Here is a 17,500-nt window from a genome sequence, read left to right as displayed (position 1 = left end):
TATCTCGTTTATAGACAGAAAATTTATTAATATTTGAAACTACATATCTGATGTTCTGTTTGTATGGATATAGAATTAGAGTTCATAGTTACCCAAGCAATAAAATTGTTTCGATTAGAGAAAATATAGAAAAATGCCATTAACCAGGAACCTTCACTTAATGATCTCTCTCTCTCTCTCTCTCTCTCTCTCTCTCTCTCTCTCTCTCTCTCTCTCTCTCTCTCTCTCTCTCTCTCTCTAGGGTGCTTGCCGCTTCATGTGCAATACTCGTTGCAGTCTGGTCTTTAATCAACTACTCAGGATTGGTGATCTTTTCCGTCTACTCCGACTGCGATCCCTTGACAGCTGGTTACATTGAAAAGATTGATCAGGTAAGACTGTCCATTCTTTGTCTACAGTCTTTCTTCTTCTTCTTCTTCTTCTTCTTCTTTGTCTACATCTTTTCCCACTTCTATGTGGGGTCGATGTTTCTGGTCAGCTTTCTCCATCTACCTTTGTCCCTTACTTCATCACCGGTTAATCCCTTTGATCGAAGGTCATCCTTGATACAGTCCATCCACCTTCGCTTTGGTCTCCCTCTCCTTCTCGTTCCTTGTACCTCCATTTCCATCACTCTCCTCCCAATATACTGGGTTTCTTTGTCTACAGTCTTTACCCATCTCTATATGGGGTCGTTGTTTCGTATGAGCCTTCTCCATTCTCTTCTACGCTCCCAGAAGGCCTAAATAACTAGCTTACAATACCACATGCACTCACTGCACACTCTCCACAATGTTTACAACGCCTCTAGAAGGCTCAAATCACTTGCAGTTCTTCCCTTGGACAGCTTCTACAACATTTACAACTCAGCCTGTTCTCTTTAATCTTTTTCCCTCATGTTATTTGCTATTTTATCTTTCCTTCTGAACTTTACCCTTTCTGCATCCAGTTCCATGTCCATGACCCTTCAGCACATATGATCTCCGCTCCGCATAACATGACCAAACCACTTTAGTCTTCTTTGCTAAATTGTTTTCGACACTTTTGCTTTGACTGTCCCACTAATATACTCATTTGAGATAAAAACATTATTAATGTTGCTATTATTTCATTAGTTTACACTCTAGTTCGATCTTTTAATTATATTATTAGTATTATTCGTTTATTTTTGTATTTCCTATTTCACGTTCCATGTGTTCGTGAATGCTATTCTTGTTAACCTGACTTAAGGTGACCACTTTTATCATCATATTAATAATCATAAGTACTTCAATAATACGTGAAATTATGTTCATATATTATTATATTTTTCTCATCATTCTTTGTTTCTTCTTTCCCACCAAATATAAATTTTCTTTTTAGGTGAAACTTACTTGCTTATTCCAAGTCAATTTGGTGTACATTCTTAATTTTTATCTATTCCTGTTCATTACAAAAGGTAAACTTGTAATCACTCTGTAATTCACTTATCAAGAATTGCGAATTGTATTACAACTTCCTTTGTCATTATTTCACCAAATAAACAAATAGATATGTTAACATAAATTGAAGGCTTTTTATCGTTTACATATGAAATATCTGTTTTGATGATGTTACTGTTTTTAAAATATTTTATTTTAATTGTTCATTATTTCTCATACCGTTTGTTTATTTTCTTATTTCCTTTCCTCGCTGGGCTATTTTTCTCTGTTGGAGCCCTTGGGCTTATAGCATCTTGCTATTCCAGCTAGTGTTGTAGCTTAGCTAATAATAATAATAATAATAATAATAATAATAATAATAATAATAATAATAATAATAATAATGACTGAATTCATAGATGCTTTTATAAGATTAAGGCTTTTGGTATAAAAAGAGCGTAGGTGACTAAATTATCTATCTATGTTATTTATTTTGTATTTTATCTATCTCAACTTGTAATTTTATATCCTTTCTTATTTAAAGTTTATTCTTTGCATCTCTGAATCTTTTACCTAAGGCCTTATGATGCCCCCAAAGTTTGTAGGCCAAACATGTTTCTGTTCAACTATGGTTCCAGCATACCTTGTGATAATAATAATAATAATAATAATAATAATAATAATAATAATAATAATAATAATAATAATAATAATAATTATAATAATAATAATAGATTTTTGTAGAAGTCTCTCTTTAGGGCAAGTTTGATTGAAAACAATGGCTGCTTGAGTAGTATTAATTTTGCAGTCTATTTTCTCAATAGGTCGGATAGTCTTTTCTGTATTATTCGAGCTATTGATGAAATAGACTGCAAAATTAATGCTTCTCAGGCAGCCATTGTTTTCAATCAAATAATAATGATAGTAATGGTGCTAGGTACAAGACACGTATATCTGTCTCTCTACAGATTACAGTGTATTTCGTAATTGACAAACTGGGGTACCTTTCTGGGATTCCAGGCCTGTTTGTAGCTGCCATATACAGTGGTGTTCTCAGGTAAGCTTCTAGCTGCATCTCTACCTTGGGAGAAAGGCAGTTCTTTCGACAGATTTTCAATTCGATACATACATTATATGTCCATTTACTAAATTGTGTTTTATAGAAGCTTTGAAATACTGTCATAACCTTAGAAGAATTCATTAGACTCAAATTCACATATGTAAAATTCTTCTCAGCAACGTGTAGTCACTGTAGACATAGTGTATTATTCCATTTTACTAGATATATTAGATTTTTTTCTGACACAATTTATTATACTTCAGTATGATATCTGTTTATTCTTTTCAAGTCGATTTGAATTAATTGCTCTTGAATGTAGCAACGTTAATGAGAAAAACATGAACTCACTTTGCAGCACTGTGTCGTCAATCCTTAACGCCATGGCCGCTGTCATCTGGAAGGATTTGCTGAGTGGTCTCGACCGATTCTCTAAATTCACACCGCAACAGGAGAAGACAACTGCCATTATTATCTGTAACTAGAACAGTTTTTAGTTTCCTTGTGTAACCTTTTCTGATTTTAGTGGCTAGCACTCTTTAGTTGGACTTATCGTTTACTGTTCAAGATCAGCACTACTGATGCTTCTTTCTGTGTAATTTCTATCCTTACTCATTCAAATGGCTGGTACTTGCATGAGAGTGGCGTGTATCATTTGAAAAGTCACAGAACACAAAAGGCCTTCTTTTACTGCTTCCTTTAAGAATTGTAACTTCAACCATTGGAAATTTATTGTATGGTACGGTGCTTGTATTGGTTAAACCCTGTCTTATGCTTTTTTAAAAACGCTATGTATAATGCTTTCACCTTGAATTTTAACTTCTACCCTGCTGTATTAGTGAGTGATACAAATCTAAAAGGATATACCTCTAAAACTTTCACCAATGATTGTAACATCTACCAACAATCCTTCCTTATACACTTAACTGATTTTTTTCTCCTATTCCAGCCTCTGTGTCTGGAATCATTAGCACAGGTATGGGAATACTGGCAGGCAGCATGGGGGGAATATTCGAGATCACCTATGCTCTTGGCGGAGCAATTACTGGTCCTATCTCAGGTCTGTTTTTGATGGCTGTTACGTGTCCTTGGGTGAAATCTCAGGTAAACATATTTGAAAATTTTCATTGAGACTTAATTTATAGATCATAACTTGAATATATACTGTATATACATGACCATTATGAGGGGGGAGAATATTTGCAAGTGATATTTAGAACAAATGTCTTTATTTTAAGCATTACTAATTGATCAGTAGCCCACAACATAGGAAAGCTGTCTAGCATTTTTCACATTTTACTCTGAGGAATGCGTGGCCTATAAAAGCTATTTTTTACAGAGTGCTTGTACGGGTCTTCTTCTCTCCATAACCCTAACTCTGTGGATGGTCACTGGAAACTTCCTGTACGCTCCTCCAACTCCCATGTTACCTTTGTCGACAGATGGCTGCCCAAGAGAGAACATGACAACCACACCACTTCTCACAGAGAGCACGACTCCATTCCTAGTCTCGTCAACTGATAGCGGCGAGGATCCAGGGTATGTTAAACACATCTTATTCTTACCTGCCATATGAGAAAAAGAGTCTTCATGTCGACATATAACTTGAAGCTGCCTTGCTTTTGACTGGGAGCAAAATTTTATTCTTCATCATCACTCTAATTTTTATATCTATAATCTACAACAACAAATGCAGGCATTTCTAGTCCACTGCAGGACAAAGGCATCAGGCATCTCCTTATTCACGTCTGGGGTTTAGCCAGTTTTTATCACAACGCTGGCCACTGAGGATTGTTCATGATGGGAGACTTTAGTCTGATTGCTCACAGCAAACCAACTTGGTATGGATGACCCTGACTAGTACATCATCACTGATCATGGCGATACCCAAACCTTTCACCACGTTAAGATATACTTTGACAATAACATTGATCCTCAGGTCCTCTCCTTGAGCACTGTAGACTGTGATACTCATTAATAGCTAGGTCAATAGCAGGGTGTTGGGTTAAGAACGTCCAACAGGCCTATTTCTTGCGGGCCCGATTCTCTACCTCTGAGCTCTGGCTTCCGCTTACATGGCCATTTACTCTCACATTCATTCTTCAACTTGTGCATTATGGATGAACTCCCTTTGAATAAAGTTGCTAGAATGCTAAGCACTTCATATACTATCTCCTAATCTATCTTTCATATCCTTTGTGTTTCCATTTTCCTATTGCTTCTGAATGACACTCACTCTTTTCAACCTTATATTGTCCACCATACATTCCATATGACCGAATTCTCTCAAAACGCCGATCAGTCTGTTTACCCATAGCAATTGTTTTACCATTTATGATTGGCCTCATAGTTTCCTTAAATTATTCACTCAACTTCTGTAGAGAAAAGTATCCTTAACAATTCCTTGGTCTCTTTTCAATCTTGATGTGAGTCACTTTACCATCCGTGATCAGAATCTGGGTTAGCAACCTTATCTGAAAGTACAAGCTAAAAGTGGGAATTTAGTACTCTATGGAGTCACCCTCTACATTGGGGAACTTTCTTGTAGACTATATATATATATATATATATATATATATATATATATATATATATATATATATATATATATATATATATATATATATATATATATATATATATATGGTGAGAGGGCAGGTGGGGATGGTTTGAACATGCTCTTCGCACTCCCCAAGACTATATATATATATATATATATATATATATATATATATATATATATATATATATATATATATATATATATATATATATATACATTTTGGAGTAGGGAGACGCGTTCTGTTTTTTCATTCATTTATTTGCGCCGACGTTTCGTATCACCTTGATACATTTTCCAGGCTGAAACGATTACAAATCAATTGTGTATAAGTAAAAAGATACACACAACGTTTACCAACACCAAAATTAAAAAGCTTTTTAATAAATTAAGAATAAAAACAGAGTAAAAACAGAAACACAGAACAACAGTGAAAGGGCTTGGAGCGAATATAGAGAAACAAATTAATTCAATAATAATTATAATAATAATAATAGAAAAATATATAATAATAATGATAATAATAATAATAATAGTAATAGAACGAACAAGACACCTACCCACAGCGGTAGCGTAAGGAGAACTGACATGAAAAATTGTTATGGAAGGGAGTGTAAACAAAACAACAGGTAATTAGGCAATAAACAATTGGGTGGAAGACGACTGGTGGTTAAGAGAAGGTACAGTTAGCTTAATCATTATTGATTCAAGGGTGGTTAGTTCATCTATATGTCGGGTTCTTCCTATTATATTAAAATGACTGGTATCTATGTGTGTTTTGCAACTTTTACTGTGATTTCTTATGTTTGATTGTTCTGGATTTGATAGTCGACAACCCGTTCTATAGCTAATTCCCTGATGAGAGGAAACTCGGACTTTTAGCAGCCTCCTGGTGCAACCGATGTAAGTGCCGAGATCACATCTGGGACAATTATACTTATAAACGACACCGGAGGCAAACAGGGGGCTGATCTTATCCTTGACTTGGAAGAGTGAGCCGATAGTTCGGGGGTTTATGGGAATTAGTTTTAAATTAAGGGCAGGCAATTGTTCACTGAATAGGTTAATGCATTTTTTCCTAAATTTATTATTATGGAGAAAGGGAAATCTAGCAAACATACGGAGCTTGGGGACATTGTGGACTATTGGGGTTGGATTGAATTTCAGATTAAGTAGCTTATTAAGGGATCTATGAAAAATTGCTGGAGGGAAATAATTATCCTTAAAGTAATCAGCAAGGAAAGTCACTTCAGTATGAAAGGTAGACCAGCTTGATGTCAGATTAATGGCTCTATGGAGGAGAGTTGACACGGAATTCAGTTTAAAGTTAAAAAAACATGAGCTATAAAAATTGGTCCCCAGGCCAGTAAAGGTGCTCTTTCTATAAATACCAGTATGAAAGCCAGACTCGTCCTTGGATATCCTCACATCAAGGAACGGAAGTGAATTCTGTGTCTCTGTTTCAACCGTAAATCTAATGTTATGGTGTTGGTTGTTTAAAAACTCAAGAAAGGTATCAACATGGTAATTACATCTGAACAATGCGAAAGTGTCATCTATGTAGCGTCTATAAAAGAGTGGGCGGAAATTAGGTGGGCATACATCTAAAGCTCGCTCCTCCAGGGAGCACATAAATATGTTTGCAAAAGTAGGACCGAGAGGGCTTCCCATGGCCATCCCCTCAGTCTGCTTAAAAACCGTATTATTAAAAACAAAGGGCGTATCCAGCACGGCTAATTCTAAAAGCAACTTGAATTGAGTTCTATTAAAATTGTTGAACAAGCAATCGTCAGTGGGAAATAGCCTGTCTAAAATGATGTTGATAGTCTCGACAACGGGAACATTGGTAAACAGAGATTCCACGTCAAAGCTCGCCATGTACAGATCTGAGTCCTGTGTGATAATGTCATCTTTAAAGGAGGCCGAGTTTATTAATGTATATTTGTTGTGAGTCAGTGGTTGGAGTAAAGGGACAAGAAATTTGGCGAGTTTATAGCTAGCAGTGTTAATGGAAGAAAGGATGGGTCTCAAAGGAATTCCTTCTTTGTGTATCTTTGGCAGTCCGTACATAAGTCCATATGTAGATCCTGTTACAAAAAGGTCCTGATATGTATTTTCATCTATTGCTTTGGTTTGTTTTAGTGTTCTAAGAAATCTGTTGATTTTATCTTCGGGTTTAGTAATATTGTAAAGGTCTGGGTCACCAATTTTGGTAAATTTTGAAGAGTCGTTTAAAATGTCATTCATTTTTTGTATGTAGTCATGTCTGTCAAGGATAACAGTACCTTTACCTTTGTCTGGACGAGTAATTATCAAATTTTTATCGCTGGCTAGGTTTTTCAAAATGTCATAATCATTCTTGGTAAAAAAAGGAGCCCATCTAGTTTTAAGATTATTAAAAGAGCTGTGGGCGAGGGCTGAGAATTGTGATCTTAAAAACTCTATATTTTTGCAAAAGGGAAGTTTAATTATTCTCTGAAAAAGTATCTCGACAGGCAAAAAGAATTGCTGATAATTTGGGCGATAGTTGGGGAGGCAAAAGTCTAATCCTAAGGACAGTAGGAATTCCTCTCTCTTCGAAAGTATTTGTTTGGAAAAATTGAACACAGAATGGATTTTATTATTAAATAAAGGAACGGTAATGCCTAAGTTTCGAAGTTTTCTGAAATGTCTATCTTCAACGGTCCGAACAAAGGAGGAAATAGCCTTATTAAATAAATGGTTAAAAATGATAGAGTCTAATAATGTCAGTGAATTGAGTACACCAGTCCTGAGTCTCGTCATTTGGTCATGTGCGCGATGAAGTTCCTTGGTCTTTGAACGTATTTCCAGCTCAAGGAGGTTCCTAGTAGCATCAGTGTAGAACTCAGAGCTGTACAGGGAGGCTTTGTAAACTTTGAACTTTATAAACTTAGGCACTATATTATTGAATTGACAGTATCTCAAAAAGTTGAGGTCGAGGTTGATTTTGTTGTATTTCTTGGTGTGTTTCTCCAAGGAACGGCAGTTGGCTAAAAGCTGTGGATCGTATCTAGTTCGTATTAGCGAGTGGAAATCCTCCACTCCTCGGGAAACGTCGGCGCAAATAAATGAATGAAAAAACAGAACGCGTCTCCCTACTCCAAAATGTTTATGCTTGAGTAATTGCTCCTGTCTCCATACTTCTATGCTGGATTGACATGCTGGACTACGATTCGCTGGCACCATGACTTTCGGAAGCTTCCTCTTTGCCGCCCTGTTTCTCCTCCGTCTTCGTTCCCGAGGAGTGGAGGATTTCCACTCGCTAATACGAACTAGATACGATCCACAGCTTTTAGCCAACTGCCGTTCCTTGGAGAAACACACCAAGAAATACAACAAAATCAACCTCGACCTCAACTTTTTGAGATACTGTCAATTCAATAATATAGTGCCTAAGTTTATAAAGTTCAAAGTTTACAAAGCCTCCCTGTACAGCTCTGAGTTCTACACTGATGCTACTAGGAACCTCCTTGAGCTGGAAATACGTTCAAAGACCAAGGAACTTCATCGCGCACATGACCAAATGACGAGACTCAGGACTGGTGTACTCAATTCACTGACATTATTAGACTCTATCATTTTTAACCATTTATTTAATAAGGCTATTTCCTCCTTTGTTCGGACCGTTGAAGATAGACATTTCAGAAAACTTCGAAACTTAGGCATTACCGTTCCTTTATTTAATAATAAAATCCATTCTGTGTTCAATTTTTCCAAACAAATACTTTCGAAGAGAGAGGAATTCCTACTGTCCTTAGGATTAGACTTTTGCCTCCCCAACTATCGCCCAAATTATCAGCAATTCTTTTTGCCTGTCGAGATACTTTTTCAGAGAATAATTAAACTTCCCTTTTGCAAAAATATAGAGTTTTTAAGATCACAATTCTCAGCCCTCGCCCACAGCTCTTTTAATAATCTTAAAACTAGATGGGCTCCTTTTTTTACCAAGAATGATTATGACATTTTGAAAAACCTAGCCAGCGATAAAAATTTGATAATTACTCGTCCAGACAAAGGTAAAGGTACTGTTATCCTTGACAGACATGACTACATACAAAAAATGAATGACATTTTAAACGACTCTTCAAAATTTACCAAAATTGGTGACCCAGACCTTTACAATATTACTAAACCCGAAGACAAAATCAACAGATTTCTTAGAACACTAAAACAAACCAAAGCAATAGATGAAAATACATATCAGGACCTTTTTGTAACAGGATCTACATATGGACTTATGTACGGACTGCCAAAGATACACAAAGAAGGAATTCCTTTGAGACCCATCCTTTCTTCCATTAACACTGCTAGCTATAAACTCGCCAAATTTCTTGTCCCTTTACTCCAACCACTGACTCACAACAAATATACATTAATAAACTCGGCCTCCTTTAAAGATGACATTATCACACAGGACTCAGATCTGTACATGGCGAGCTTTGACGTGGAATCTCTGTTTACCAATGTTCCCGTTGTCGAGACTATCAACATCATTTTAGACAGGCTATTTCCCACTGACGATTGCTTGTTCAACAATTTTAATAGAACTCAATTCAAGTTGCTTTTAGAATTAGCCGTGCTGGATACGCCCTTTGTTTTTAATAATACGGTTTTTAAGCAGACTGAGGGGATGGCCATGGGAAGCCCTCTCGGTCCTACTTTTGCAAACATATTTATGTGCTCCCTGGAGGAGCGAGCTTTAGATGTATGCCCACCTAATTTCCGCCCACTCTTTTATAGACGCTACATAGATGACACTTTCGCATTGTTCAGATGTAATTACCATGTTGATACCTTTCTTGAGTTTTTAAACAACCAACACCATAACATTAGATTTACGGTTGAAACAGAGACACAGAATTCACTTCCGTTCCTTGATGTGAGGATATCCAAGGACGAGTCTGGCTTTCATACTGGTATTTATAGAAAGAGCACCTTTACTGGCCTGGGGACCAATTTTTATAGCTCATGTTTTTTTAACTTTAAACTGAATTCCGTGTCAACTCTCCTCCATAGAGCCATTAATCTGACATCAAGCTGGTCTACCTTTCATACTGAAGTGACTTTCCTTGCTGATTACTTTAAGGATAATTATTTCCCTCCAGCAATTTTTCATAGATCCCTTAATAAGCTACTTAATCTGAAATTCAATCCAACCCCAATAGTCCACAATGTCCCCAAGCTCCGTATGTTTGCTAGATTTCCCTTTCTCCATAATAATAAATTTAGGAAAAAATGCATTAACCTATTCAGTGAACAATTGCCTGCCCTTAATTTAAAACTAATTCCCATAAACCCCCGAACTATCGGCTCACTCTTCCAAGTCAAGGATAAGATCAGCCCCCTGTTTGCCTCCGGTGTCGTTTATAAGTATAATTGTCCCAGATGTGATCTCGGCACTTACATCGGTTGCACCAGGAGGCTGCTAAAAGTCCGAGTTTCCTCTCATCAGGGAATTAGCTATAGAACGGGTTGTCGACTATCAAATCCAGAACAATCAAACATAAGAAATCACAGTAAAAGTTGCAAAACACACATAGATACCAGTCATTTTAATATAATAGGAAGAACCCGACATATAGATGAACTAACCACCCTTGAATCAATAATGATTAAGCTAACTGTACCTTCTCTTAACCACCAGTCGTCTTCCACCCAATTGTTTATTGCCTAATTACCTGTTGTTTTGTTTACACTCCCTTCCATAACAATTTTTCATGTCAGTTCTCCTTACGCTACCGCTGTGGGTAGGTGTCTTGTTCGTTCTATTACTATTATTATTATTATTATCATTATTATTATATATTTTTCTATTATTATTATTATAATTATTATTGAATTAATTTGTTTCTCTATATTCGCTCCAAGCCCTTTCACTGTTGTTCTGTGTTTCTGTTTTTACTCTGTTTTTATTCTTAATTTATTAAAAAGCTTTTTAATTTTGGTGTTGGTAAACGTTGTGTGTATCTTTTTACTTATACACAATTGATTTGTAATCGTTTCAGCCTGGAAAATGTATCAAGGTGATACGAAACGTCGGCGCAAATAAATGAATGAAAAAACAGAACGCGTCTCCCTACTCCAAAATGTTTATGCTTGAGTAATTGCTCCTGTCTCCATACTTATATATATATATATATATATATATATATATATATATATATATATATATATATATATATATATATATATATATATATATATATATATATATATATATATATATATGGTGAGAGGGCAGGTGGGGATGGTTTGAGCATGCTCTTCGCACTCCCCAATTGGGTTCCTCAAGGCACTAGAAGGGTTGGAAGCATAGGCCTACATGGCTGGGGACTATGAAGCGTGAAGTAGATGATGAATAGAGAAGCATAGTTGATATAAAAGCTCAAGATACAGACGACTGGGGAAATCTAACCGAGGTCCTTTGCGTCAATAAGTGTAGGAAGAGATGATATATATATATATATATATATATATATATATATATATATATATATATATATATATATATATATATATTTATATATATATATATATATATATATATATATATATATATATATATATATATATACATACATACATACATACATACATACATGCACATGCACACGCTCGCTCTAGCGTGGGATGGCTATAAGTAAATCTTTCCTGAGTTTTTTCGTTGTTATTTCATTTCATAGATCTGATGTGTTTCCGTTATACCTGGTCACTTACTGCTTATATGGAGCTACTGGAACTCTAGCAACGTTTGTTTTCTCGAACTTAGCAACCCTAGTGTTTGGTAAGTATACTGTACTTATTTCTAAATGTCCATAAGGTAAAATATTATAAACCCAGTTGAATGTAGATATTTACGAATGTTCGATTTCAATCAATTAGAAATACCGTACGTTGGTTTTTGTTATTTATAAACCTTTGAGAGTTGCCATATTGATATTGATTTTTATATTATCTGAAGGACCAATGGCCATAGAGAAAGTACCTGAGAACACAGTCCAAAAGCCCAGCATGCAATTCTACAGATGGGTCCAGTCCCTCGGGGGAAACCCCAGCTCTGGTCGTGGTCGTCTGTCAAGTGACAAGTCTTGCAGAGACAATTTGAATAGTTGTCATTCTTCACCTACAACAAATAAGAAGGCGTTTGAGGCTGGATCAGCTGAAGCCTACGTCAATCCAGCTTTTGAAACTGAAAATCACCTTTGAATTCAGTTCTCTAATCAGTAATTGTGTTGCGATATTTTATCAGACCAAATATTCCTGTTCGTGGAAGGAGACTGCACCATCTGACTGATAGGTCTATTTTCCTTCGAGATTGGAAATAGGTCTACGTGGATGTATTCTTTATCAGAAGGAAGAACTTGGTGGAAATGTTTCTTTTTTTTCCATATAAGAATATTGGAAGAAAGAGCATTAATGGTATTTAGAGCACAATTTTTTCTTCGCAGAACTTAACCTCAATTCAGTACTGATCTTTTTTATTGTACCCTGATGGATCTGTATTTGTCCAATTCACAATAAAAATATTTTTTGTATAAAAAAAAAATACCTGTGAGCATATATTATCAGAAAATTTTATTAAATAATATTTCATTAAATCAAATCTCAGGATCTTATCGGATCAACATTTAGCATGATCTTGAAAAAAAATAGATAATTCGTGTAACCCCTAAGTAGAAAAAATGCCAAATTATATTGAAAGCAATTACTTTTATAATCCTTATATACTTTATGTGTAAAGATAAGTTTTGTGTAAAAGAAAGAGGTCTCAGCGGTAGTGTTCATTATGATAAAGTTTCAGGTTTGGTTTCACTGAAAATTGCAAATTCTGTTTATGCAATAATCATATATCTATAGAAGGCATCGCCTAAAAGATGTATGAAATTAATTATTTTAAATTTATTATGTTAAGTTCTTAAACGAGATATCGAGTGGGTTATTGGTTTAGTGTAGTCTAAACATATGAACGTTATTTCAACAGATGTGCGTTGAGATTAAGACAAGACCTACAGACTCTTTCTGTAGGCCTCGGATTAAGGTTTCAAATTTATAGTGAGTTCAGCGTTCGTTGTGAACTTACATCTATTTGAAATAATGTGTCACCATTTAAGGCAAAGCAAATACACTTTAATTTATCATTCTACCAAAATGTTTTAGTGACGTGCGTGAAATATATGAATACATCAGTGCTTGGTAATGATAAGTAGTATGCCATGATTATGCTTATCAGTGTACTCATTTACCCTTTGATATCTCACAGGATAAGCGAACTTTCATAAACTTGATGTCATTTCTTTTAAGATATTATCTATAAATGTTATCTCATGGAAGGAAAGAAATGAAACTTAAGATGTGGATTTTTTGTTACCAACGCTACATATCAGAAGAATAGACGTCAATTTCTTTAGTAAGGGTTCTCTGAAGAGGGAACTTGGGGAGTAGTTTGGCCAAAGTACCAGCCCCCGTTGAGATACTACCACTAAAGTTATTGGGTCTTTTGACTGGCCAGGTAGACAGATATTACTACATTGGATTCCTCTCTGGTTACGGTTATTTTTCTTATGCCAATACATACATTCTCCTCTTTATTTTACACCTAACAACGCCGAAGATACCCGAAAATTCTTCTTCATTCAAGGGGTTAACTATTGCACTGTAACTGTTCAACGTCTCCTTTCCTCTTGGTATGGGTAGAAGGGACTCTAGCTATGGTAAGCAGCTCTTCTAGGAGAAGGACACTCCAAGATTAAACCATTGCTCTCTAGTCTTAGGTAGTGCCATAGCCTGTGTCATTGTTTTCCACTGTCTTGGGTTAAATTTCTCTTGCTTGAAGGTATATTCAGGCACATTATTATATCTGTTTCCTTGTTTACTTACCTCAATGGGTTATTTTCCCTGTTGGAGCCCTTGGACTTATAGCATTCTGTTTTTCCAACTAGGGTTGTAGCTTAGTAATAGTAATAATAATCGAATCTGACTGGAGAAAACAAAATAAATACTATTTCGCATCAAGTCACGTGATTCATGCAGTGACGTCATTTCTCTGATTCTTTTGAAATAGGCTCATCGCCATAGAGAAGATAAGTTATCAATTAATTTTCAATAGGTTTTTGAGCCTCATTGTGTCTCTTCCAGCAAATAAGAGAGCCCAAACAGCGCGTTTCTGTAACACTTTTTTTATTTCATGCATAAAAATTTATAGTGTTTTTGATTTTCGAGAGAGAAATGTAAAGAAAATAAGTTAGAAAGTTTCTCTTGTGTTACCAAGAATTGCTAATATGATTACAGCTGTTAATTTGACTATCTGCCCCACCTTAACTTGTAATTAATTTACTCAGTAGTCCATTTCTTTAGTTAATTGAAATTTCTGGATGTGGTCAGGTAAAGAAGTAACACAGATATGTGAGCACTCAAAAATAAAAAAAAAATCTGGTAAATCCGGCGTCTTGTGTATTTTGTTATACTAGTCAGGGACACTCATACTAGGTTGGTTTGCTGTAAGGTGTTTCTGAGTGGGGATACGTTAAAGTGGTGAAAAGGTTTGCATATCGACATGATCAGCAAAGTTATGCTTGTCAGGGCCATCCTTACTACGTTGGTTTGCTGCAAGGTGCGTCTGAGTGGGGATACCCTATCGTGGTGAAAGGGTTTGCATATCGACATTATCAGCAAAGGACAAGTCAGGTATACCTATACTAGGTTGGTTTGTTGTGAGGGGTTTCTGAGTGGGGAAACCTGAACGTGGCGAAAGGGTTTGTGTATCGCCACGATCAGCAAAGCTGTACTAATCAAGAACACCAATACTAGGCTGGTTTCTTATGAGCGATCAGACTAAAATCTCCCACCATCACCAATCCTTAGTGGTCACTATGATGATAAAAATGGTCAAACCCCATACAAGAATAGAGACATGTCCGAGGCCTTTATCCTGCAGGAGACTAAAAACGGCTGCATTTGTTGTTGTTGTTGTATCAAAACACTTGACAAATTGTTATTTCGTCAATCTTGGCTCTTATTATTTCGACCTTCTTAGTCCCACTGTATAGAAGGGTCGGCCGCTCAAGTCAACTTTTTCCATCAATTTCTATTCTAGCATCTTATTCCCCGAGACCCTGTCACATATCCCTCCTTTTGAAGTAATAGATTGCAAAGTGTTGTTGATAGAACCATAGTGCGTATAGGAATGTGTTCTTGGCACATTACTTTTCATATAATATACACATGATATGTTGTTGGGCATAGGACGTTGTATTATTAAAAAAATATATATATATTTCAAATTATTAGTTACTTGATGAGGCATGTCTACCATCAATCCCATATCGTATGACGGCCTTGACGTTGAAGAATTTGTTTGATAAGGGGAATTATGATCTGACACTATCAACTAATATCCAAAGCAATTTCATGAAATGCATAATTGCCATTTTTTCCTTATTCAAGTACTTATAGTTACATTTGCAATCGATAAGTTCTAAACGGTTATGTTGATTTGTGTAGCCTTCACACGATCATCTACACTTAAAAAAAAAACCGTAATTTTAATCAGAAATTCTCCGTAAAAATCTACTCTTCTCAGCCGTATTTCAGTAAGATATAGTCGACCGTAATTTTTACCCTACTTTAATATTAACTAATACGGGTTGGTGACCGTAATATCACTCCTTTACATCAATATATCCGTTTTTAAAACGGTAAATGCCCGGCAACATTTATTCCAGGATTTTCACCGTTTCATTACGGCAAAATTTTTAACAGTGCAGATTTGTCCATAAAAAAACCTTGTGCATTTACACCTATCATGTGTCCACACTCAAAAAGAAAAACAATGAAAACGTCATATAAAAGAGCACTAGCAACGCCATTATTATCTTCCATCCTTTTAACAAATGACGACCCTCCGTGCGCAAAACGTCCGTCTTAAATAGCACTTCACAACAAGAGCGTCTCGCTAGAACCACAGTTCACTAGTACTATTGTGGTTGTTCGGTTGCTGGTTAAGGCAAGGAGCCTGATTGAAGATTTCTATTTTTTAAAGGAATTTGACTATTTCATAACATTGGTGGTGAGTGAAAGTATTCTAATTTTATGGGAGTTTTATATTTTTTAATCTTGATGGTGATAAATGTTTATATTTTTAAGGGAACTTCTTATTTTTTAACTTCGATGGTGAGGGAACGGTACTATTTTAATGAAGTTATATATATATATATATATATATATATATATATATATATATATATATATATATATATATATATATGTATATGTATATGTATATATACATATATTATATATACATATATATATATATATATATATATATATATATATATATATATATATGTTTATGTATATATATATATATATATATATATATATATATATATGTATATATATGCATGTATATATATATGTTTATATATATATGTATATATATATATATATATATATATATATATATATATATATATATATATATATATATATATATATATAAGAGAGAGAGAGAGAGAGAGAGAGAGAGAGAGAGAGAGAGAGAGAGAGAGAGAGAGAGAGAGAGAGAGAGAGAGAGAGAGAGAGAGAGTATAACTATCCGTATCATTAATTTAGGTTTTGACCTTTAACACAGTTAATTAACATGAAATCCAAAATACTTCTTTGGATAAAATCATTATCATTGGTAACTGCGTTGGATTACGACGACCCCAATTTAATCTCCTGAGGTAAGCCAGCAATCAGCCAAGTTGAAAAAGCAAGATGCTATAAGCACAAGGGCTCCAACAGGGAAAGATAGCCCAGTGAGGAAAAGAAATAAGGAAATAAATAAACGATATAAGAAGTAATAAACAATTAAAATTCAGTATTTTAAAAACACTAACAACATTAAAACAGATATCTCATATATAAACTATAAAAAGATTATGTCAGCCTTTTCAACATGAAAACGTTTTCTGCGAGTTTGAACTTTTGAAGTTCTACTGATTCAAATACCCGATTAGGAAGATCATTCCACAACTTGGTTACAGCTGGAATAAAACTTCTAAGAGTACTGTGTAGTATTGAGCCTCGTGATGGAGAAGCACTGACTATCAGAATTAACTGCATACCTAGTATTACGAACAGGATGGAACTGTCCACGAAGATCTGAATGTAAAGGATGGTCAGAGTTATGAAAAATCTTATGCAACATGCATAATGAACTAATTGAACGACGGTGCCAGAGATTAATATCTAGATCGTTAATAAGAAATTTAATAGACTGTAAGTTCCTGTCCAACAAATTAAGTACTATTTTGATACTGCTTATATGCTCTTTGATTCTTAAAGATGTGCCTTTATATATTTTCACGATATAGAATATATTATCCTTTAAATATGTTATATTATTCCATCTTATTTCTCTTCCTCTTGTTATTTTGAAGTTTTTATCTTCTTGTTACTTTTAAGTTTTTATAGTTTATATATGAAATATTTATTTTA

At 35.0% G+C, this 17,500-nt stretch overlaps 2 protein-coding genes across 3 annotated transcripts in view; both read left to right on the top strand.

Annotated features, from left to right (window-relative positions):
• LOC137625858 (sodium-coupled monocarboxylate transporter 1-like) overlaps positions 1-12,848 on the top strand; it is a 24,074-nt gene extending 11,226 nt beyond the window's left edge. Inside the window, exons 8-14 of one of the 2 annotated variants that reach the window (XM_068356774.1) lie at positions 242-371; positions 2,348-2,436; positions 2,795-2,913; positions 3,386-3,540; positions 3,776-3,975; positions 11,701-11,801; positions 11,979-12,848. In XM_068356774.1, coding sequence (XP_068212875.1) covers positions 242-371; positions 2,348-2,436; positions 2,795-2,913; positions 3,386-3,540; positions 3,776-3,975; positions 11,701-11,801; positions 11,979-12,223 — 1,039 coding nt within the window. In that variant the 3' untranslated portion in view covers positions 12,224-12,848. The remainder of the gene's footprint in view (positions 1-241; positions 372-2,347; positions 2,437-2,794; positions 2,914-3,385; positions 3,541-3,775; positions 3,976-11,700; positions 11,802-11,978) is intronic. The other variant, XM_068356775.1, reaches the window with a different exon arrangement.
• Positions 12,849-15,931: 3,083 nt separating this feature from the next.
• LOC137625857 (sodium-coupled monocarboxylate transporter 1-like) overlaps positions 15,932-17,500 on the top strand; it is a 25,104-nt gene continuing 23,535 nt past the window's right edge. The window contains exon 1 of the mRNA XM_068356773.1: positions 15,932-16,082. The gene's annotated coding sequence lies outside the window, so the exon portion shown is untranslated. The remainder of the gene's footprint in view (positions 16,083-17,500) is intronic.

The sequence above is a fragment of the Palaemon carinicauda genome, chromosome 33 (genome assembly GCF_036898095.1).
Source record: "Palaemon carinicauda isolate YSFRI2023 chromosome 33, ASM3689809v2, whole genome shotgun sequence".
Taxonomy (NCBI): Eukaryota; Metazoa; Arthropoda; class Malacostraca; order Decapoda; family Palaemonidae; genus Palaemon; species Palaemon carinicauda.
Note: the sequence above shows the minus strand (reverse complement) of the source record. Positions and strands in the feature narration are given on the sequence as shown.